Raw genomic sequence first — 25206 nt, 5'->3', positions numbered from 1 at the left:
AAAACAAACCAGACTGAAATGGATACTCCATCAGGTATCACAATGTTTCTGTTTCAGTAGCCATAGCCTTAGCAACTTCTTTGTAATGAGAGTTTTTTCTGTATCAGTTAACCTTTGTTTAATACCCATGTTGTTCATGCCATTTTTACTATGTAACCTGGACTGTTGTTTCATTTTTAACTTATATTTTAAGTATTGTGATTTTCTTTCTACCCCTTCCTCTGTTAGATCTGAGACTTTTATATGTCCAGTCTTCTTGAGTTTAAACTCCTTACAATCTGATTATTACTGAGCCCATCTTTACAGAGTTTTTCATTTGTGAGAAATGAATTGAGCAGTGTAACAAATTTTCATTTGTAGTCTCTGTGAAGACAGACACTCCTCTGTAGGTAAGTCTGAGCGTGTATTCCAGAGTCCTGAATGATGTGTGTATCTATCTGGATAGTCACTCAAAAAAGGAAAGGATGTTATGTCCCCTCTACTTCTTTCTGTGCTTGAGGGGAAAATAATTTGATCTGAAGAAGCTGTACATATGCATAATACATAAAAGCGTGTGGAAGTGTGCTTTGTAAGGGTATACTACATCCATAAAATTCTGAATCACTGCACAGCACCTAAATGCACAGTATTAATATGAAGGTTTCTTACCAGGTCTGTCTTCCACTTCTGCTTTGCAAGTATAATTTGTCAAGGCAAAAAAAAAATCCAAGGTATCAGAAATTATGTTGTTGGTTAAACTTAAAGCTATGGATAGCAAAGAGCAGATGCCTCTTCTCCTAAGTGAGGCAGTTATGGCCAATTGGATAACAGCATCCCTCAGCCTTTATTGAAATTCCTATTATCCTAAACAATAGGTGTGTATGGGTTTGAAAGCAATGTGGCTTGAAGCATATTCAACTAAATTTGGATGGATCATCAACAATTGCAAAGCCACGACAAAAGCACAGGAGATTAAAATAAAAGGAGTTTAACTCATTAAACAGAACATATGCAGCTTTCTACTTAATGAGTGCCATTTTTCATGAGAGGGTTTTTTTGAGGTTTGGTGAAATGATAGTCAGCTACTCTACCATCCTGTGGAGATGCTGACTGTTGGCACAGAAAGTGAGCTGAGAAAACCATGGCATTGTTGTTTTCTTTTTTTTGTTGTTGTTGTTTGCTTGTTTTTTTTTTTTCTTGGGGTTTTTTTTTTTTTTTGAGTGCAGATTTATTTGCATTCCTTACTAGATACGTTCCAGGCAGTGTCGGTTTCATTTCAATCTGCTTATAAGAAGCTTTAGTAAATCTGATGGTTATTCAGATCTATGCTGCAAGCACAGCAGCCAAGGTGAAGAAATAAAAGCATTCTGGGGCCAATTTTTATAGGGCCTCACTGATACAGTGCCAAAAAACAGTGTGCAGCTGATCACAGGGGATTTCAAGAATAAATCAAGGAAAGAAATTGTTGATCAAAATATAATTTGGAAATGTAAATTAACAAGGATGCTGATTCGCAGGGGGGGATTTTTTGACATCAAAGTAAAAGCGGAAACTCACCAGATTGGTTCCTCAGGAAGCATTTCAAGCATGTAATTACACAGAGTGAATGTTTTTTAGAATATTGTCCCTAACTGTCAAATGTTGCCAAATACTGTTATTATTGCAAATTATCAGATACACTTTTCAAGGTCCAAGCCTAACTGTAGATACATAAAATATTAATTCCTGTCCTACAGGTATAATGTGCATAACACTAGAGAGCAACTAAATGCTAGATGGTGTGCTGCACCGATGAGCTCTAATAGAAGTGCCTCTGGAACTGCAAGATGCTTCTTTTAAGATGCTTTCTGTGGTTTTGCTTGCAAGGATGATGAATTTCTCCACTGGTAGCTGTTAATTTGAAATTATCAGCTGTTTGATCCAGGGCATATAGCTGCATGTGCTTATTAGCACCACACCTTCCTTGTTGTTGTTTTTTTATATTATTTTTTATTTTTTTCCATGATCCTTTAAGTGTTGGATTTTTGCTGAATTGTAAAGGCACTGGTAACTTGATTTTGCACACTAACATCTAGATAATTTATTTATCAGTGCATTGCAATGATTGGGGTAGATAAGAGACAGAATTTAGCCATGTGAAGCGTATGTGGAAAAGACAGAGGAAACAGATGGGCAATCTTTGAGATAGGAATTTTGAAATGTAGCTTAATGTTAAGGCTTGATTAAAAAAAAAAAAGAAATAAAAATGAGCTTCTATATGAAAATGAAGTTTGTTGAATAATATGAGACAGCTGGTTTGAGGTAACAGCTGATAATATCCCATTAGGAGATGGGGTACAATGCAGAGAGGTAGTGACTACAAGCGTACAATAAATTCAAATAGTTGAAGTGGTGACAAAGTCATCTGACATCAAGACATGAACAGGAGTGGAAAAGAATTCTCCACGTTTTGAGTTTCATGGAGTTCTTTGGTTTTATCAGAAAGTGACTGCTGGGAGTTTTCCAGATAGAAAGAGGATGGCAAAATGTTCATAAACACTACATATACTTTTAATAATCTGTCTTCATGGAAACAGTGAATGAATGAACTCCTATTCCCGGATTTTACGAGAGATGGGAGACTTTTTTTGAGATTCTTATCTAATTGGGCATTTCCCCCATTTTTTTTAAGACCTTCATTTTTTTAAAGACCTTTTCTGCTGCATGGGTGCTGTGTGCTGTTTCCTTCACAGTTCTAGTATTGTGATTACAGATTTCCTCAGAGTTTATGGTGCTAGGCTTTTTGAGTGTTTCTTTTGCAGACTGTACCTTCATTAATGTAGAGCAGCTGTTTTCTGCGCCTTGTTCATCATCATCTCTCCCACCCTGAGTGCAGGCAGTAATTCACTTCTTTTTAAAGAATTGTGGAAGAGTTCACTGATAAGGAAACTGAGCTCTTCAGTCCAGTTGATCTCTCTCGTCATGGCAGAATTTGGTCTTACGTATCCAGTAGAATTGCAAGAAAATTCAGAACATAGACATGGAAAGGAAGATGGCAAGTGATGAAAACCTTCCTGTCATCCTGTTTCATTTTCAGCCAGTTAATGACTCTTTTAAATTGTATTTTTGCTTTTATTAATGACAGGATTATCCTCCACACGCAGGATTTTCTACCTGTTTTTACTTCAGTAGTAGGAATGAATTAGATCCTGTCAGATGCAGGCAATAGCACATATGAATTGAACCACAGTTTAAAAGACAGAGAAAATAAAGCAGGGAAACTAATTAGAAAAACATGTTTACTGCATTTCTACAACTGCCTGTTTTTCAAACAGAGCTGTGAGACCTCACAGGGAGAAAAGACAAGAGTTCATATTAACCAGATAAACTTCATTATTATTTGTCTGAAATTTATGAATCATGCTAACTTATTACAAGTAAATATTGGGAAACTTGTTAAATGCTTATTTCTTAATTTCTTTCTATCCTACACCAGCTGCAGAAGAGGAATAATTTGTACAGTAATAATTAGCAAGGCAAGTGGACCTGCACCTTTCATCATCACCTTCTGCTGTTTCTAACCTAAATAGGTCAGAACTGGCCTTTTTTTTCCTCAGCTCCTTGTCAGCTTACCTGGCTGAAAGAGACTTTCTTGTATACTCTTGCTTGTGTTCCCTTGCACAATAGGCGTCTGATATAGATGTACTCAGTACTTGTTATCTTGTCGTCTTTTTTTTTTTTTTTTATCTTTACCAGGAGAGGATTTTCTACCCTCGTTATTTAGGGAAGGATATGCTTTGCACTAGTTATTAAGCAGATACTTCCATGCCCTACCTTCTTCAAATGGTGATTTTCTTACTTATTCTATCAGTCCTGTCATCCAGAGATTGATGTATTTTGATGGTGTGTGACTGAAGAAGGATGTAATATCTGGTGTTGTTTAAAATTGATTTCAGAAATGCCTGTCATCTGATGATGACTGTTAATACAGATACTTCAGTCCAGCACAGGGCCTCCTTGGTGTTGTTGAGCTTCTGCTTTAAGGCTTGATCGATTCACTGAGCTTGCCAGTGGGGTTTTTAAGGTCAGTGAAGGAATTATTTGTGGATATGCTTGGAGTCATTACCCTTCCCTCCCACATATAATTATGAGCAGAATCACAAAAAATGGGCTGACGCAATTACAGCACATCCTCTGCCCTTTCCAACACATTGACTGTCAAAAATAGCACACATCTCTTTACCAGTTTGTAAGCCTTTGCTTGTGATTGAGTAACCCTAGAGCTGCTTGGAAAACATCTGTATCAAAGTAAACAGTGGTACTGACAATGTGAACTTGTTTAAGATGTATCTGTGTGTGATCTCTGAGGCATTCCTTCATTCCAAGAGTCAATACTAGACATTTTTCAGTATGTATTTGAGTAATTTTTTTGCTGTAGAGTTCAAGCTGGAAGTACATAGTGTAGAATAGAAAATAAATTCAGCCTAAGACTACTTAACCTGTCCCATGCATACTATTCTTTTTTCAGTTGTTTGTTAATAATTAAACCTGATTCATTATCATTTCTGATGGAAGTGGAACCAAGGCAGAACTGTGACAGTTCCACTCTGTTCTTTGATGGTATCTAAAGATGAGCACTGTTCTGAAAGGTACTACTCCAGAAAACTTTCTAATTGCAGTGCAGTGTAAGTGCATATACCAGGAGGGAATGAGACATACATAGTGTATCTTTAAAATAAGATATAAATTTACATCAGGGTAAATTGTGACCTTGCTTGTTGGCTTTTTATTATTCCATTTGTAAACAATCTGTGAAGTTACCTGAAAAGACATCTCCTCTGTTACTGATTTAACTGTCGTCGTTTCCACTCTTCTGTCCCCTGGAAGATGGAATGGGTTCATGACTGACAGATTATGACCTAATAATGCTCTAGATGATGTGATTATTAATTTCTCAGGGAAGTGGTTTTTATACAGTTGGATAGTTTTTTAGCTCTTTTGTTTCCTGTTTGTGTCAAACATTTTTGGGTGCTTTTTATGCAAAATAGAAATCACGTTGTTGTTAGGGATTCAGCAGTTCTTAACATTTTCAGAGCAGAAAGTTCCCATTTGATATGTCTGAGAACTAATCATACCTAAGGAGTGGTTGAGTTCTGCATTTAACTTTCTCCTATTTAGTGTCCTTTGTCCATTTCTCCCATCTCCCCACTGTTTTATCCTTTGTTAGTTCTTTTTCCCCACATTGTTTTGTGTTATCTGTTTTGAAATGCAATCTCAAGCTTTTCTTTACATACAAAAAAAAAAAAAAAAAAAAAGCAACAAAGCAGTGGTTTCTATTTTCTTCTGCAAATCACTTTAAATTTGTTTACTTACATGCTGGTCTTGTTTTCTGTGTTTAATCTCATCATCTATAGCCTGTGTATCTGAAAGCAAAATGTGTAGCATTCTTATGCTTAGTGCATTGTTCTTCAGGATTCACAAAACTAGGACTAAACTAAAAAAAATGTTTAGAAAAAAATTTTTTTCTAAACTAGAAAAAATGCAGCACTACGTAGTTGCTAGATTGCTCTATAAGGTAGAATGAGCTGGCTAAAGGCTGGTAATTGCTAGACTGACTTAAGGCTGTGTAGATACTTGCTCCATTCTGGGATTTGTATCCTGAGTCACATAAAAAGTGTTACTGGGAATGTTGCATTTATGTTGCAGAAATCTTGTTTATTGTGTTTCATGAACACCAAAATGAGGTGAGTTTAAACCACTTACAACGAGATCAAATATGTATACTGTTAAGTAAAATCTTGCAGCTTGTTCTCCCCACCCCATTACTTGGTTTGCTGGTATTTCTAAATAGGATCTCCAACATGGAGATACCATCATGGGGAAAAATAACTCAAAGCTCTGTCCCATATAGGTTCCATTTTATATATTAAATTATCTGCATACATGGATAAGAAATGTGTGTTATTTACCACACAGTATATGTGGGAGGTCATCTTCACAGTGCAGTGACGGAGCACTGGTGCTGCCCACAGAGGTGGTGGAGTCTCCTTCTCTGGAGACATTCAAGACCTGTCTGGATGCCTACCTGTGCAACCTAGGCTAAGGAGTTGCTTTGGCAGGGGAGTTGGACTTGGTGATTTCTAGAGGTCCCTTCCAACCCCTACAACTCTGTGATTCAATTATTCATTTGTAGAAATACGTCCTCGTTTATATTATACATGTGTATTAGAACCATAAACTCAAGTCAGTTATTACGACTTTACCTTGCAGATGTCCTGTGAAAATGCTCTGCACTGCAACAGTTTTGGGACATAGTCTGCACACATTTCAATTTAACATGCTGTCATTCTATTAAATGCTAATCTCCATTTAGTACCAGGCCAGTTTGTATTCCCAAATAAATAAGGCTGATTTGTGTTTTCTAGAAAGCTACTAGAAGCAGCATTTTGCCTGTATTTCAGGTTTATGTAGCACATAAAAAACACTCAAGGGTCTGATTTTCTGCTACTTTCATTAGTTTAAAGCCTTTAATATCTTCCACAAATCAAGTGACCATTATGGTTCTCTGTGCTATAGTATTGCTGTTCTTGATGCTTAATAGAGCAAAAAGCTGCACAATAATGCATCTGTAAATAAATCCCACCCTCTGTCTTTTCATGAAAGTTTCATCCCATTGTCTTTGCGAGCAAGTTGTTCCCCTGAGAATTGTCTGAGGAGTTTGGAATTGTTGCAAATTGCTATGAATATCTGTTCTTAAGAGTTGTTGTGATTTCACTGTCACTTTCAAAACTTTGTTAGTTGGGGAAAAAAATAGCAACAGATTAAATTATTGATTTTAGAAACAGGTGGTGTGTTGTCATCTCAGACAGGTGGAGCGAGGCATAAGAAGAAATAGTGGATGCTCAACCTTTTAATCTCAGATGTATTTGTGCTTTGGCTTTCATTCTAACATTATTCTCCTTCTCTGGAGATATTCAAGACCTGCCTGGATACTGTGCGGCCTGCTTTGCAGGGGGTTGGACTCAGTGGTCTCTGGAGGTCCCTTCCAATCCTTACAACTCTGTGATAATTTCATTCAAGGCAGGATAGTCCTTCTGCTCCCACATTTTTAGGTCTCCTTTTGTCATGGTTGAATCCTGGGTCATGTAACATTTCCACCATGGCATATTCTCTCAAACAATGGATGCCCCTTTCCATCAGCTTAAACCATTGATGTAGAGTGAACAGAATTGTTGAGGATTTATAGATTTTTTTTGAACAAATATATTGAACATAAACTGTCTGGCATCTGTTCTGTATTCTTGTACTTTCAAACTACCGAGTTGTAAACTTTTACTTTGTTGTACATCCTTCAACTGCTGCTTCTGCACCCGTGTTCCAGCCATTTGCGTAGTTTTACTGCCTCCTAATTTCAAATAGGTTTTTTGATACTTGAAGAATTAGAATATGTAATGACTGATCTTTAAAATAATAGAAAATACACAAATATAGTTTTCAGTAGTTGGAGATTTCACCTCTTTCCTGGACAAGGTTTTTTTCAGTCTTCTACTTAGTTTTCTAGATGGTCTTCCTATGGGGGAACAGAATCACCTTGCTCTGTGTTTATACAGTACGCAACCAAACATTGGTTCAGGATTAATACTTTTTAGAAAGTATTACAGTAAAATAATTTGCTCAAAACAGATGTTTTAGCCAAAGTGATGACTGAAATTCTTCCTTCTATGTTCTCTTTCTTTGTTGCCTAGTTTCCAGTTCTCTGGAAGGGTGAGAGTGTCTTTTACGTATTTCAGGGCTTCCTGAGGAGCCCGTACTTTTACTATATGGAGGACAAAGTATAATCTAAAAAGCAGCGTTCATAAAATCCCATGAAATTGCATGTATTTCAGCTACTTGAAACTAGCTGAACTAATAGACCTAGTAAACTTACAAGAACTAAGTGGCTTCTTATTTGGCTCTTATTTATAAAAGTGAGCTACTTGCTACATTGCATGCAACTCCTAGGTTTTTATACTTTGCCTTTGTTTCTTGTTTTTATATATAATTGTTTTTAGTCAGTACATGAGTCTTTGACCCATCTTCTTTTCTATATTATTTTTTTCAGTTAAAAATAATACTTTTTCAGATCTACCTTAGGTTTCCAGTTTTTAAAGCATCAGCTAGTGGGAAAGGTGTGCTGTTTGCTATTTGTTTGTTTTTAAAAATGATTTATGGGTATTTATAGAAAACATAGTGAATGATTTCAGAAATTCTGATAAAGGACCAATTCTGAAATGTGAACTGTGTACTGTAACCATTGCAATATAAATTTGCAATTATACATCCTGGCAGATCTGCATTGTTTTCTGCCCAAGACCTACAGCCTTAGGTATCATGCAGTGCTGTGAATTAATTGTAGGCAGCAGATTGTTGCATTCCTTACCATTATGTTTCTTACTACTGGGTTTACTGGTTTCAGATTGTGAAGCCAATATGTTTTGTACAGGAATGGATTGCATAAAGAATTTTGAGTTACATACTATGTTAAACTTTGATTTTTTTTCCTGTTTTAAGGGATTGAATTCTATTCCAAGTATGTCACATATATTTATGTATTTAATTATTCAAAATAATATCCTGCTCCTTCAGGAAAATAGAGCTTTCCAGAATGGTTTTAGTAGCTCAAGTTTAGAGGCTCATTGAAAACTTATGCATAAAGCAGTGTATTTCCTGGAACATGAAAATCTTTGCTGGGGGCTTTTTTTTTTTTCTTTTTTTTTGTAAGAAGGAAAGAGTGTGTATTCCTCCCTTGCCATTTGGTGCTTACTGTCTAATGTAAATATATTCCCACAGAAATAGAATGAGTATTATTCTATTAAAAGGATTAAGTTTCTAAAACTAAGACTAGAAGACACAGAAAAATGTTACATATCACATATATATACTTCAGTAAAATATTATTAAAATATGCATCTCACCACGTGGTCTATTGGAGTTTAAGAAACGCAAGCCTGGAAATGGAGGCAGTAGTCTCTCAGTACAGTTAATAACTCAGGCAGTAGTTCTGACTCTGAAATCTGCTCTGTCAGCGTTGTTGCCAGTTCTGGGTGGAGATCTTCAATATACAGTTTAAATTTGGCTATAGATTTCATCTATTGTTCATAGAGATCAGCATAGTCCTTGGCCTGATAAGAATTTCTCAGTTGCCATTGTTTTCAGTGTTGAATCATTTAATTTGTAGGGTGCACTCTTTTCAGCATGAAGCAGTAAGTGAGGAGTTGCATTACAAATGTATTCTACGTTCAACTAAGATGCAATTATATTTTAAAAAGAGGTAGAAATTAACTGTGTTCTGGACTGTGACCTCAGATTTTCTATCTTAAGTAGGGATCAGTTCTGTAATCTCCTCTGATGTTGAGGTAAAAGAGTGTAGGGCCTGGTCCTGTTGTCAGCATATCCTTGCTGATGCAGCTATGTGAGAGCGAAAAAGATTTGGGTAGAATTTATTCATTTGTTTTCCTGCTGGTAGTTTGTTGGTTTTACTTTCTTTATAATATTGTGTAATCCATAAGTATATTTCAGTTCAGTTATTTTCCATTAATGATATATTCCCAATGCTTTTATGTGTCGTGGTTGTTTTTTGTTTTTGGTTTTTTTTTTTTTTTGGTTGGTTGGTTGTTTTTTTTTCCCCCCAATTTGTATCACTGGATCATTTTCTTAAATGCATGGTCACAAGGCTGGAGTGCAGTTATTGAAGGCAAGCAGGGCATATCAAGGAAGGAGGCACAGAAATAGCTGGAAGACAGACTCAGTAAAAAAAATAGGAACTGTGAAAGGAAATTATTCTTTGAAGTAAAAAAAAATAATAATAATAATAATAATCCTCCATTGACCTTGAAAAGTGGAGGACAGATTACCTGAAAAAAAATCTATAGAGGTTGAGTGGCACTTGGATAGGCTGAACAGCTGGTCTGAGCTCAATGGGATGAAGTTCAATAAGACCAAGTGCCGGGTCCTGCACTTTGGCCACAATAACCCCATGCAATGCTATAGGCTTGGGGCAGAATGGCTTGAAGAATGTAGAGAGGAAAAGGACCTGGGGGTGTTCGTGAGCCGGCAGTGTGCCCAGGTGGCCAAGAAGGCCAACAGCATCCTGGCCTGTATTAGAAATAGTGTAGCCAGCAGGAGCAGGGAGGTGATCATCCCCCTGTACTCAGCTCTGGTACGGCTGCACCTCGAGTACTGTGTTCAGTTTTGGGCCCCTCACTACAAGAAGGACATTGAGGCCCTGGAGCGTGTTCAGAGAAGGGCAACAAAACTGGTGAGGGGTCTGGAGCACAAGTCTTATGAGGAGCGGCTGAGGGAGCTGGGATTGTTTAGTCTGGAGAAGAGGAGGCTCAGAGGAGACCTTATTGCACTCTACCACTTCCTGAAGGGGGGTTGTGGTGAGGAGGGGGTGGGCCTCTTCTCCCTGATAAATAACGACAGGACGAGAGGGAATGGCCACAAGTTGCGCCGGGGAAGATTTAGATTAGACCTGAGGAAGCATTTCTTTTCTGAAAGAGTGGTCAGGCACTGGAATGGCCTGCCTAGGGAGGTGGTTGAGGCACCATCCCTAGCGCTGTTCAAGAAGCGTTTAGATGAGGTGCTAAAGGATTTAATTTAGTAGTTGGGTAGAGATAGTGATAGGAGGATGGTTGGCCTAGATGATCTTGTAGGTCTTTTCCAACCTTATGAACTTATGAACTTATGAAATCAGTTAAGGAGATGTGAGGCAACTCTACATTCTTAAATCTTAACAGATCTAAAGCAGGGCTAGGTAGAACCACAGCAAATGGTGGTTTCACTTGCCTGTGTTGAGGTTCAGACTTCTGGACATAAGATTAATGCTGATTTCTGAAATGGAAGCAATCCCCAGTGGAGAAGATTGTGTCTGCTTAAAAATTAAGCTATCCTTCTCTATTCCTTTACATTAATATGGTTTTAAAATTCATGTCTTACAACTTCCATCTTCTCAGGCTTGACTATTTGATTTACTTTTATTGCATATATGAAACTTACAATCAGAAAGCAGATGACTCACCCTATATGCCCTTTAACTGCAGAAAGGATTTGAAAGAGTTATTTTTTTCATGGATGAAAAGACCATTCTGGCAATGTTGTGGCTGTTTGTTGTTGTTTTTTAGTTATTATGTAATCCACTCATTGTGGTTGTTTGTTTGTTTGTTTTTTGTATATGAAATTGCCTCATTTGTTTGTAGAACATACTAGCTGTATAATTCACAGGACTGTTTTCTGCCTCTTCAATTAACATTTCTCAGCTGGTGGAAGTAAATTGAGATTAAATTTAAATCTGTGTTTAGTTTATCATTTAACACCGTCGTTTTCTCTTGATATTTTCCATTCCAGAAAACTCAATGGCAAATATTAGCTGCAATTTAGATAATAAGAGAAAGAATGATTCACTCACACACACAGTTTGTAGAATTGCCAGATAGCTCATAGGTTTGGCAAGCAGTAGCTCCCAACATAATAGCTTTTAGGCTGTGATATATCATATGCTTCGTTTTTGTTTAATCTTGGGTAAATTGATGAGCTCATATATGTATCTGTGGTATAGGAAAAGAAAAACATTAAGAGCATTATTAATTGCAAGAAAATAGCATCCTTCACAGAGGGATATTATTATTATTTTTTATAAAAACATATTGGGGCAACTCAACAACTAACATGAATATCCTACCATAAAGGCAAGATAGTATTCCTGCAATGGAGATGGTTCATCACAGGCATAGTATTGTGTTGTCCTGACTTGCATGGGTATTGTTTATTTCTATCTTCTTCACTTCTTTCCCTTCCTCTTCTTTTATTCTTCTTTAATTCCTTTTTCATTTTCTCACTTATAATTTTTCTTATATTTTGTCTTCTGTATATGCAGATTTACTTCTAATCTTGGGCATTAAGGTAGTATAAGAATTATTTATTGTAAAATGTGAAAGCTGGAATTCTCAGAGGGTACCGGTTTCTTTAGAAAAGGGTAACTAATGCATGAATTCCAAATTCCATCTTAGATAAAATAAATAACGTAGTCAAGTATGATATTTAAGGATACTAAAGTATGTTAAAAGACATTAAGGAGGTCTCCAGTGATCCAAGTCAGAAAGTCTTAATAAAAGTGAAAATATAAACACAAAGAACTAGGTTGGAATATGGATGTAGATTAGAAGATAATAAGCCACATGTAACAATGACTGTTATCAGTCTATTCTCCAGAGCTAAATCCACAACTCTGCTTTACCTTCCCATATAAGATGAGGAAGATGTTGAGCAAAACAGGATGGAATCCAGAGCAGCCATCTTGCTCTCTGAGAAAGGAATTTAAAACAGTTGGCAATTTCGTGAAAATACTTATCTTGATGATAAGTAGTTTCCATGTTCTCTTTGACCAGATGACTTTGCTAAAGGCTTGAAAGATTTAAGGCAGTTCTGTAGCCCTGAACTTCTGTTATTAAGAAATTGATCCTTTGCCTTATCTTTCTAAAAATGGAACTGTGATTGCTATATCTAGAAACAAATGAAATAAACCCATCAAAACGAGAACATCTGCCATAAAGTGGTTGATAGAAATCATCATTTTGTTGTAACCTAGAGCATGGTGTTTTGGGATTTCTACTGAAATTCCTGATTGAGTGTATTACAGTATTGAAAGTAGTGTAGAAGCAGTGATGCATAGATCATATTTTGGAAACCTCTGTACTATGGACTTGAGGATGAGCTCATTTGACCTGAAGCTCTGGTACAGTGGGTGGAAGAGGCAAGACTACACATCAGCAGCTTGAGCATTCTCTAGAGAGGGATGGAATTGGAACTAGGGCTCTAAAGATTTGCTCACATCCTTAAACAGTCACTAGAATTCATACTTCTGCTCAGATAACTGTTATGGTCACAAACATAATTCCTTTCTGGATTGGCAAATGTCTTCTTTTTCACACATTTCTCCTGTTCAGTCAGATACGTTTCTTTTGGGGGTTCTGTACTTCAGGAACACAGCTTTAAGGTAAAATGTGAGCTATGAGGAAATTACTGAACTGGTTAGTCTTAATTAGCGTAGTGAACACAGCAAAAGTAGGAGAGAGGTAAAGATATTATAACCATTTTAAAATATGTAAAAATTTTTTGCACAGTAAAGTATAAAATGTTTTTCCACATGTTCATAATGAATAGTTGGAAAGACATTAAGCTTCAACAGCATGGGGGAAGACTCAGTTTAGTCACAATTAAAATATGAGACAGATTTTGTGAAACTGTCATGGATATTAAGGGTCTTATGTCTTTCTTCACAATTCCTCATTTTTATCTGTTTATTTTATTTGTCTGCGTTTATATCTTTCATTCCATTTCCATTGAGCAAAAGAGACTGTTTAAGAAGCCTGCCATGCTGTACTGTGAAAAAATATGCAGAGGGGAAATATTGATACATTTCTCATGTGGTGTGTTGAAGGTCCTTGCTGCCTTCTTTCATAAAAGTTTGTTGTAATGCCTTCCCAATTTAGAAAATAATTAGGCATACAAAACTTAATATTTTCCATGCGGTAGTAAATGTATTAGTGATGGTAAAACATGCAACCTTTAGTAATTATAACAAAATGATCTAATAAATATTATTGTGCAGGAGTAATGAGGACTGAACTAGCTAATATTTTCAATTGTTTTTGTTCTGTTTTTAATTCCACTTGGAGAATCTACTTAGGAATAATTAAAGGTGGGACTTCTTTGAAGGGATTTTAGCAAGTGGTGGCTGTGTGTTCAGAATTAGTCTATGTGTTAGAGTCTGCATTGTTATAGTTGTGCACAAGATTTGACTGACAGGTCTGTTCCATGCACCTTTAAGATGACACATTTTACTTGCAGGTCTGATAGTAGAGAAGGTCAATTGACACTCAAGACTCTAGGAAATCTTCAGGTCCTAGATAATCATTTCTTCTACTCCAGTTTAAGGAGAAACATTTCTTATGTGAAACATTTTATTAAAGGATGCATCTATCTATCCAACAAATTTTTTACATTATTTCTTTGGAATGATCACTTAGCATAATTCACTTAATAGAAATTATGTATTTGACATTTTAGGGAAAAGTCTTCTGTGCAGAGGCTGCTGTTGGCTTTAATCATCTCATAAATTGGTTGTAGAATTTTAATGTGTGTATTTTCTCTTATTTCCTGTAGTTTTTAAACACTGAATAATCACACTTCACTGTATTCTTCTTTACTTTTAACAGAACTATGATTTTTTTTTTTTGAAAGCAGTTTCATTTTTCTTACCTACATTTTACGGGAGTCTGAAACATATTTTTAGTTTTGAATTTGGGAATGGGGCTTCTCCATGAAAAATGGAAAATGTTCCTAGCAGGAAAAGGAGCTTCTGCAGGAAGGAAGGCTGGAAGGCTGTATCACATGTTCATGAAGGTCAAAGCATGATTTCAAATCTTTTTTCATACTAGGGGTTCATCTGCCTTCCATAGGACTCCTCAGTGATCAATCACGGTGTCAATCAGTTGTGTCTTGGAAATCTCATAGGACAAAAGTTACACATTCACTCTGGGCAGTTTGATTCACTGCTGGGCTGTCCTCCTGTGGGAACAAGATTTTCCTTATTTGTGACCTGAACCTCTCTTTTTCAAGTTAATTCCTATTGACCTTCATCTTCCTACCATGCTCTTCTATATACAGTCTAGCTCCATCTTCTTCATGACTTGTTCATGGCAGCAGGGCTGCTGCTGTTATATGCCACGAAACAACTCCTTCGGGCAGAAGTAAGCTCAAACAGGGCCAAAACTGGATGCAATGTTTTAAGGGCTTTCTAGTAAGAGCCAAGCAAGGGGAGTTATTGCTTCCTTCAATCTGTTGGCCGCACTGTGATTCATACAGTGTTCTCCTAATGTTCCTTGCTGCCAGGTCGCACTGCAGGCTCACATCCAGCTTGCTGTCTACCAGGATCCCCAGGCCCTTTTCAGCTGATGAGATCCTCAGACAGACAGTCCACAGCTTCTTTTGTTTGTAGCTACGAGTTCTCCGTTCATAGCTGCTGGACTTTGCAGTTTTCTTTTTGAATTTTTTTTTAAGTTCCTGTCAAGCCTTCCTACAATTGTTGCTGGATGGCAGACCTATTCCTAATTGTATTCACTGGTCCTCCAAACTGATGTCATCTGTAAACTCCCTGAGTGTGCGCTCCATCACCTCTTCCAGACATAGTAAGAATATCATATATAACTGGTCTTGGGATAGACCTCCTGTGGTACTTTTTTTGCTGTCAGCCACTGGGTAGAACAAACTTAAGAATTCTGTGAGCCTGGTCATCTGAGCAGTTCTTAACCATTCACTTCTTTGTCCATTAGAGCTTAATAACAGAGCTTCATTATAAAACATGGGAGATGGACAAAAAAAGGCTTTCTAAACGGCATCCATTGTTCTTCTGTCACCCAGAAATGTAGACAGTTTGTCAGATACAGATTGGGCATACGGATTGCTGAGGCATTGTTTGTCCTTGATAAGTCAGTTTTGATTGTTTACATGTTCACAGTCACTGCTTTGTTCTTCATGTGCCAAGAAGAGTGTTTTAAGAGGAGTCTAAGATTTTCTCAGAGAATGAAGTGACAGTGAGTGGACTGCACTTTCCCAGTTATCTTTTCTAATCTTTTTTGAAAATGGGAACCATCATGACATTCTGAAGACTACAATGCAAAGTATCTCTTCTGTTGCCTCTGGAGTTTGTCAGTCCTACAGTAATGATGTTTTAGAGTACTTATTCATATGTGTGTGTGTGATAGAGAAAAACAAGCTCTATTCTCATTTTCAATAGTCGGAATAATGTTTGGAAGTAAAGTATTCTGTTTCAAATATAACAATAAAATTTCTAGGTCTCTGTTTTATAAGGTTTTGTGGCAAAAATGAGAACAACTACCAAATTGGCTTTTCACTGTCTTAAGACTTATTTCCATTATAAATTACTATAAAATATTTCCATTATAAATTAAATGTCATAATTAGCTTCCCACTAGATGGAGCAGCTGTTTGTCAACCCTGTAGAGGAGATAGAATATGTTTTCAGAAAGCAAAGCAAGAGATATCTTGTATTGAAAACAAATATTCAAATATATTTTGTAATTATTAATCTCTGAATTTAAAATGGAAAATTGTAAGTAATGTCGTGAAGTTTCTACTTAGTAACTATAAGTAGGGATATTCCTTGACTGGAGCCACATTATAACTGTACTCGAGTATGTTTTCTGTTGGTATTTGGGATTTTACATTGTTTTGTAAAATATCATAGAAAATGTGTTTCATTGAAAATTTTCAATCTTTCCGTGCAATATCTGGAAACAGGCTTCCAAGTTCCCAAGTTAGCCCTCAGAAACCCATAGAAGAATTTATTATCTTGAAAAATTACCCTAATAAGTGCAGTGCCATTCCTAGTTTTGATGTTCAGACACGTCTTGCATGAAATGTTGACATTTATTTTATGTACACATACAGTGTGTCTAATGAATTGGGTATGCAGATACTGAAGGAGGTCAGTTTCCCCTAACATCTTACAGTTCAAAAATATTAATGTCCTATTTCGATAGCATAACTAACTCAGCATTTTCAGGGTCTTGTTTCAAAGCCTTATAGGCATTATGTTAGGGTGGCATACTTATTCCAAGAGGAACAACCAAACTCAGGGAAGGAAAGAACAAAACGTGAACTAAAGTGAAGGTTTTCAGTAAAAGTGATATAACGGGATAGAAAATAGGTGCACTGAGTTTCAGCACCTACTTCTTAAGCAGTGGTAATTTCCCAATTTCCACTTAGGATTTTTGGAAAGCTCTTCTCAAAAATTCACTTTAAACCTTTTGGTTGCATCCCTGTGCTCACATCCTTCCTATCTCTCAGGCCACTTACCAAAGTGACCATTAGTTTGGAATCCTATAAACACCAAGGTTAGAAAAGACCTACAAGATCATCCAGTCCAACCGTCCGCCTATCACCAGTATTTCCTACAAGAGCAAAACTCTCGGTACAACATCTAAATGTTGCTTGAACAACTCCCAGGGACAGTGACTCCACCACCTCACTGGGCAGCCAGTTCCAGTGCTTGACCGCTTTCTTGGAGAAGAACTATTTCCCAGCATCCAACCTGAATCTCTCCTAGTGCAACTTGAGGCCATTCCCTCTCGTCCTATTGCTGGTCACGTGGGAGAAGAGGCTGACACCTACCTCATTACAACATCCCTTTAGGTAGTTGTAGAAAGTGATGAGGTCACTCCTGAGCCTCCTCTTTAGACTGAGCAATCCCCCAGCTTCTCCTTATAAGGCCTTCTCATAAGGCTCCAGACCTCTCCCCAGCTTTGTTGCCCTTCTCTGAACGTGCTCCAGGGCTTCAGTGTCTTTCTTGTAGTGAGGGGCCCAGAACTGAATACAATACTTGAGTTGCAGTCTCATCAGGGCTGAGTACAGAGGGACGATTGCTCTCCTGCTCCTGCTGGCAACACTATTTCTGATACAAACCAGGATGCCATTGGCCTTCTGGCCATGTGGACATGCTGCTGGCTCATGTTCAGCCATGCATTGACTGATTCCCCCAGGTCTGTTTCCTCTACAGTCTTCCAGCCACTCTACTCGAAGCCTGTAGCGTTGTCTGGGGTTGTTGTTGCCACAGTGCAAGACCCAGCACTTGATCTTGTTGTGCCTCAGCCCAGCGATCCCTGTGTAGAACCTTCCTACCCCCAGGCAGATGGATTCTTCCAGCCAACCTCGTGTCATCTGCAAACTTAGTGAGAATTCACTCAATTCTATCATCCAGATCATCAATAAAGATATTGAACAGCATAGGCAAAATCTTAATTCATTCTCATTGAGAACTGATAACACAGGGACTGTCGCCTAGTGTCAGATTCCTGATCTGTCTAGCCATTTGTAATGGTGATTAATCTTACCTTTTTCGTCCTAATCTCTTGGAGTGGAATGTTGTAAACTGGATTAACATTCACTGGGAAAAAAAAAAAAAAAAAAAGACTGGAATCCAGTAGTGAAAAGCTATCTTATGTGCCATACTTCATTATTATTAAAACCTCAGTTCTTTACCATATAACACGATCTAGCTGATAATTCTTCTGTTGAAAATATTTTTATCTTAATGTTTTGAAGATCTTTTATTCTTATCATTAAGAAATTACTGAATTCAGTGATCTTCGCTGAAGTTTTTGTTCTCTTCACTACTCTTAATGGAAATTACAGCTTAAGCCTATAAAAATTATTTGCACAGTTGTCTGTTAGTCACAAGAACCATTTATCACCTGCGTTTGAAGATTAATTGTCTGTGATATGTACAGGATATGGCAGGACAATATTTTAACTGTTTCTTGATGATAAATTCCTTGCCGACAGGTTGACAGCACTGCTATCAGAGACAAAGTCCTAGTCCTTGATTTGAATGATTGCGTCAGGTTTACATCCATAATATCTTAAACAATATGAAAAAGATATTCTGAAGGGATGTTCCAATAAAAGATTCCAAATATAGATGTATGATCTTGTTTAATGATAAACAGGAGGATATAATAATACTGACAGTATAAGAACACTGAATTTTTAATTTGCCCTAAAATGCTGTTTTTTATTTTTTCCGAAGTAACACTGAAAGTAATCCCTTTTAGCAAAAATCTGAGAAGTGCTTTCAGTGAATTAGAAATAGATGCCAACAATTATGAGTTTATTAATAAATTGATTAGGAAAAATAAATTAAACTTGCAATTTATTCTTCTCCCTCAAGAGTATCAAAGCTCTGGCAGCCTGTCATCTGGCCAAATTAAGTATGTAGCGATAGTGGTAATGTGAATAACATGTAAAATAGCATGCACCAGCTAAATATTCGTCAAGAGCCCGTTTGCAAAACATCTGCTGTATATTGTTACCCTGAAAGGCGTGATTCCTGACATGATGAAATTTTCCAGTATGGGCATTAGTCAAATTTTCAGAGTAGAGCAGATAATCTCTTTAAAAACCATTCTGTTCTCAGTGCAGACTATAATGTACTAAATTCTGACCCTAGTAGAGTTCATGTAAAGCATTTCTTTTTTGCTGTTCTAGAATTTACATACCACAAATAACTGTATTTGCACAGATAGAATAAAGAGAGACCCCTTTATTTGCAGGATTTATGAGTGTATGTGACCTTTAAAAGTGAATGATCTGTGTAAAGTTGTTTGGATAATCATCTGCGAGGAGGGTATGCATATGAAAATGTGTTATTGGAGAAAATTCCATAAAAAGTACTCAGACACATCGTTTTACAAAGCATGAATTGAGAAGCAAGTAAGCCCAAGAGCACGCTTGCACGCAGTTTGAAAGACTGGCAGAAATGTAAAACTTAAGGCCAGAACTCAGTTTTATTATTCTCTATAAAACTGTACTAGTAAAGCAAATGTAAAGGTTTTTTCATCAGAAGAGTGATAATTTTTTCTTTATTGTGTTGACTTTGTATCAAAGCAGTATAAAAGTCATCAATACTAGACTTGACTATAATTTAGAGTCCTCAGTACCAAAACCAGTGATAACACAGATTTATTAGAAATAAAGAAATGTGGAAAGGAATGTACATTTACTGTCTGTGTAAAATGTCATCAGTAATAACATGATCGTAGTCTTAAACATGTGGGGACATATTTGAATGTATTTTTGTGAGGATCAAGCAAAGGCTTTTTGCAAATGTCCAGAATTTTTGAGAATTACAGGCCAGTAACATTTGGATTGTGTGAAATTCTCGCTATGTTTAATATCAAGACAAAAAACGAAAATACTTAATGACACCAATAATCTTTGCCTGAAAAGAAAATGTTCTTTTTTCCTCCTTTACCATTAAAGTGTGTGCAGGTAAAGTGAGTTATGTTCAACCCCAAAAATGACTGCCTCCCTGTTTTCTTTAGGATGCCTGGTCACACTTTTCACTATCAGGGTGGTATTTCTGTGAGCCTGGGCAACAGCTTTGAGTTGTTTATTTCTTATAATATTATCTCATTGAAATTACCCTTATTTTGTTCAGTGAGTGAAATCTGCTGTGCTTTGAAGTACGAGTGTGCTACTTAAACCTTGTTTCAAGGCTGATGTTGCAGTCTAGTAGCACCTATACCACCCAATGTTGACATGCTTCAATATAAAGGAAGGAGATGAGATTCTTTGATTATGTGTATACCTGGCGTGAGATTAAGACACAATAGGTCAAATGTTAGCCCAACTAGTTCTGTCCTTCACAGATGGTCACAGAGATACTTTCCCAAATGACTGGAGTGTATGCAAGTGGATTTATGCAGTTTAATGTAGCGTGACTACTATTTTATTGACCTAAAAATATAATAACAAAACCCTGTAAAACCATCGCCTCCAATAACTAGGTTGCAACAAGCCCTATAGTGTTCTTCTCAACAAATATTGATTATATATAACCTGCCAGTAAAAATGAGAAGATGAAAAAACATAGGAACTCTGGTTTAAATAAATATACATTTGATGTGATTGGAAATTGGGTAAAAGTGATGATGACTTTCGGGATGTTTCTTTCTGCATGTCTTTTGGTAGGTTTATTATCCTCTCCTTATCCTCTCATGTTTCTCTTGGGACATGAGGCTTATGAGGTATGAAGAATGGCATGAAACTCTAGAGGTGAAGCTGATAGTAGATGATCCAACAGCAGATCAATCATCAGTTCTTTATTCAGTTTGGATTTTACATGTAAATTTGTTTTGTTAAAATGTGAATCCCTTTAGCCAAAAGAAAGCTTTCAGAGTATACCATTGTGTTGACAGATTCAATATTAATTTTCAAATAGTTTGTAACTCTGAATGCTGCGTGCTTCACTGAGTGCTGCTGCACTTCGAATGTTTTATTAGGTGTCTCTTACATATAGCCACGTTCATCGTGCTAAGTTACTTATGGTAAAAATTCAGAACTGCAAAAAATTTTTTTCATGACAGGTTGGTAAATGGGAAGTAGAAAATAAAGTTCAAGACTTCAGTCATACAGAAAATATATTTTATCATAAGGAAAACAGCATTTTTCATTAATTTGCTCATGTATAGTTGAAAAAATGGGTATAAAAAAATGTTAGCAGTACAGATTCTTCAGATTGTATGTACAGTACAGTATGTACATTGCAAATAAAGTCAGAGGTATACTCCAAACATGAGCAGTTTGGATCTCTTTCAGTTACATTTGTGTATTACAGAGAGCACGTTAGTGTTCCTATACAGGGAAGAGAAGGTAGAACAAACTTATGCATTCTGGTCACATAAACGTCTGTTTGTAATATGCTTTTGCTAGCAACAATGGCATGAGATGTAAATATTAAATAAATTCCCTAAGTGCTAATTGTAAGAGTCAATTTAATGTTATCATGGCTATTTTGATTAGTTCACATCTGTCTGACTGAATGTGATTTTAATTATTAAAGTAAACTGCAGTTCTACAGCAAGACTTATTTTTTGTTTGTCAGACATTCTCTTATACCAACTTATAACATTTGGCATTAATTCCAAATTTAATAACATTTTTTAATATAATAAATATTGTAATCTTTTAATTTAATAAGAGAGAATAACATTTCAGCACTTTTTCCTCGAAGAAGATCGTGATGCATGTAGTCGCACAAGTATTCAGACAGAAGAGAGAACTGACAGGGTATGTATTACCTCAGTTTTTAAAAAGCAGTTTGATGAGGTAACAGGTGCTATTGGATTACTATTCCTATGAAGCCTCTTAAAGTCATGCAGTGAGTCATTAAAATATTGTTTGACTCTTAATAGATACCTGAAAATTTGTAGAGGGTATATGTCTGGTATGACATGAGAGAAAATAAGACCATGCAATTTATTTATAAATATATAGGGAAGGAGTAGATTAGAAAAAGTGTTAGACTTCTGGATAAAACTGTAATAGGTTATAGTCTTGTAAATGTAGCTTGATCTACTAGAAGTTAAGATATTAGTAATTCATATATCTGAGTCATACTGAAGCCTTCAATGCGTGTTAACCAAATATAACCTCTAATTTGAAAAACTGCACCTGCACAGAAAAAGGGATGTATCTGCAATCTTAGTCACTGCTGTGTATGAGTTACAAACTTATTCTGAGAGTCTGTGTGAATCAATTCAATAGATTTCTATAGAAAATTCTGTATTACTTGATCAGTGAACTCACAAGGAAGTATGCAAAACTTAACGTAGCATTTGAGAATTAGATTAAGTATTTCTGGAAGTTCTGAATGATGCTTTGCTGCTTATGTCGTACAACTTGAGAACTTCACTACATTACTGATTATTGTGTACATTTGGACATTTTTAAGAGTCTCTGAACATTCTGGAGTACCACAAAGCTTTTCGGTGTAAAAATGGCATGTTTAGCAAGCATTACTCTTATCTGCATTTCCATCTTAAATAGTGTTTCAACAAAACTGTTCACAGCTTTTAAGTTGTAAGACCCATTGGGCCAGAAACATCAACTTCATTTGTTGTTTTTAGACTACCTAAAGCTATAACTGATTTCTCACACTTGGTTTAGTCTAGTATTATTGTGATAATAGACATTATAAGCAATACAGCTAGTTGGAAAATACCAAACTTTTAATACAACAGGGATGTCAATAAAGTGGCATTTTTCTTAAAATTAGTCAAATTAATGAGTAAATGAGTACACACTGAGTAAAATTAGGTCAGTATTTTATTTAATGAAAAAGAAAAAAATTAAGGATTTTTTTTTGGCTGTATTTTGTTTTCAAGCAGAATTCTGTGATACCTTTTGTACTTCTTCATAGCACATTAACAAATCTAGAAATCTAGTCAAAAAAGGCTTTTTCTTGACAATGGGCTATGTTGAGAGACAATGTATTTAGTGTGACTGGAATTTTAATCTTTTTTTTTCTCCAGGAAACCCATGAAAACTTCTTTACTTTTGTATAGATATATCCATCATTTGTCATCAATTGTTTCTTAGAACATATGGTGTGAAGTGTAACGTTTATGAAGGAATTTTGCTCACTGTACAGGATAAAATTTGTGGTTAAGAAAAGTGAACCATTCCTTAAAAAATAACATTTTGAAGATGATGTAGATTTGTTTGGAACGTGTGTAGATGATATGCTGAATAGTTTCATAAATATCTCATAATGAATGCAGTTGAAGGTTTTCTCTCACTGAGAAAATACAAGAAGTAGTTTGTAGATATTTGCTGTCCTATAGTAATAACAAAAAATCCACTAAAGCTTTAAAATATATCATTTACACACCCATGCTCACGTTTCAGATGAAACAGAGTACTTCTTTAAGGGGAATTTTCTTTGGAAAGAAACCTCACCATAAATAGCTCTTGCCAAACCATGGCTGGCACAAATGTCTGAAAAAACAGTAGCTTATTAGTATTGGAAATAATTTTTTTTGTTTTCTTCAATTTTTCCCCCACATAATACAATTACCATAAATATAAATGTTTTGAGCATCTATTTAGTAGTCATTGCTTAATACCTGATTCTCATTCTTTAATTGGGAACAACTTTATTAGATTTCAGATTGTGGTAAGGGTCGTGAACGGCACATCATCAAAAAATTTAATAGAAATCATGAGCTCTGACTAAATAAGATGCATACTCTCTCAAATCACATCAACATGTTGACAGAAACTTTCATAGTCTATTTAGGTAAATGTTTGACAAAATCTATCATCTGCTGAAGGAAACATGGGTGATTTGTTTGGTGTAGGCTTTTTGATGTTTTTATCTGAAGATCTATTCCTGGAACATGTTAAGCAAGATGGAGGCTCTGCGTAGGGAAGACAGATTTTGAGGTTTAGACAAGGGTTGATTATTTATATACTAATTGGCCAAGGCAGTGGATCCTTGTGCTATAGTGAGCCTTTCTGGTGCAGTGGTAACAATGACTGCATTCCAGAAGTGGTATGGCAAGGTTGCGAGTAGCCTTGTTTCCTGCTTAAGTTCTTTCTCTTGAGTGTTTCCAGTATATTAAGTCAATTTTATTTACACATCTCTCCATATTAGTTCTGGATAACAGCACTCTTGATTTCACTTGCTTTGTCAAGAGCGTTTGCATCTCTTCATATGTCAGATTTCTCAATGCTCCCAACAGGAAAGTAGTATCTTTGGAAAATAGTCCTTCCTTTCTCTCATCATATGTAAAGCATGTAAAACCATATTGGATATGCATTCACTGATTGTAACAACAACTACAGCTTAACTCAGAAATCTCTTTTCTTAATGTAGGTAAAATTGATACATTATTAATTAATACTTCTCTAGAATATCTATTTAGAGAGAGGATATAATATTTACAGGCTTAACCTCATGCTGGTATTCCTGACTGTATCTACATAGGTAATCTTGGAAGTGTTACTTCATTGTCTTTTCGTCAGATAATTCCAAGTCTCTAAAATGAATATGACAGTGTTTATGCCACCTTCCCACATGGTGGGATGCAGATTAACCTCTGCCGTGTTCTGTGAGATCTGTCAGTGATTAAACTGGATCGCAATACTAATTATTATTTGTAGCACTGCTTTATATCCCTCCCTTTAGGAGCAAATTTTCAGCTACTGTAAAATCATGTGCTGCTTGATCGAAGGACCAATACAGTCATTGTACTGTGAAATTTGGATCTACTATATAACAAGTGTTCTTCCTCTGGTGTTTGTATCTAATTTGTGTAATTATTTTGTAAATTTATCACACAGATTTTGTTTTGGAAATTCATGCCATTGTGATCAGTGAGAGGTAGTTTGTGACTTAATCATCATCAGGTTTTGAGTTGAATAGAAGGTCAAGTAACTATTTGTCCAGTAAATTTTCTGTTAGTAGAAAATGTGCATTCTGAGGCCAAGGGAAAGCTTAAGGGCTTGAAGTTATTAAATTAGTAAAGAGAATAGCTTAGCTTAATTTTAAAGCTAGTAGTGTGGGTTACATGATCATACTGAAGAATGGGCAAAATATTTTAACGTTTGCATAATCCAGTTCCAGATGACAAAAGCAAAACTGCTGTCAGACAACCAACAGCCCACACTGTTTCTCAGAGTTTCACAGACTGTTTCATGAACGCATAAATAAAAATATCTGAGAGTAAGATCTACATTTATAGAGATTTGTTGCATGTTATGTTTGTACAAGGGTTTGGTGCTGATGAAGAGTAGGCTCAGTGTGTGTGAGATAGTGTGAATGAGAAAATCCAAAATGAATTATTT

General features: G+C 36.2%; 1 protein-coding gene across 1 annotated transcript in view; it reads left to right on the top strand.

Moving 5' to 3' along the window:
* Positions 1 to 25206, top strand: part of CTNNA3 (catenin alpha 3) — a 367000-nt gene that overhangs the window by 304971 nt on the left and 36823 nt on the right. Inside the window, 2 exon segments of the mRNA XM_065746949.1 lie at positions 1785 to 1807; positions 21574 to 21645. Coding sequence (XP_065603021.1) covers positions 1785 to 1807; positions 21574 to 21645 — 95 coding nt within the window.

This window comes from Cyrtonyx montezumae, unplaced genomic scaffold (assembly GCF_038088225.1).
Source record: "Cyrtonyx montezumae isolate F1298 unplaced genomic scaffold, pur_monq_1.0 scaffold_4, whole genome shotgun sequence".
NCBI classification, from domain to species: Eukaryota; Metazoa; Chordata; class Aves; order Galliformes; family Odontophoridae; genus Cyrtonyx; species Cyrtonyx montezumae.
Note: the sequence above shows the minus strand (reverse complement) of the source record. Positions and strands in the feature narration are given on the sequence as shown.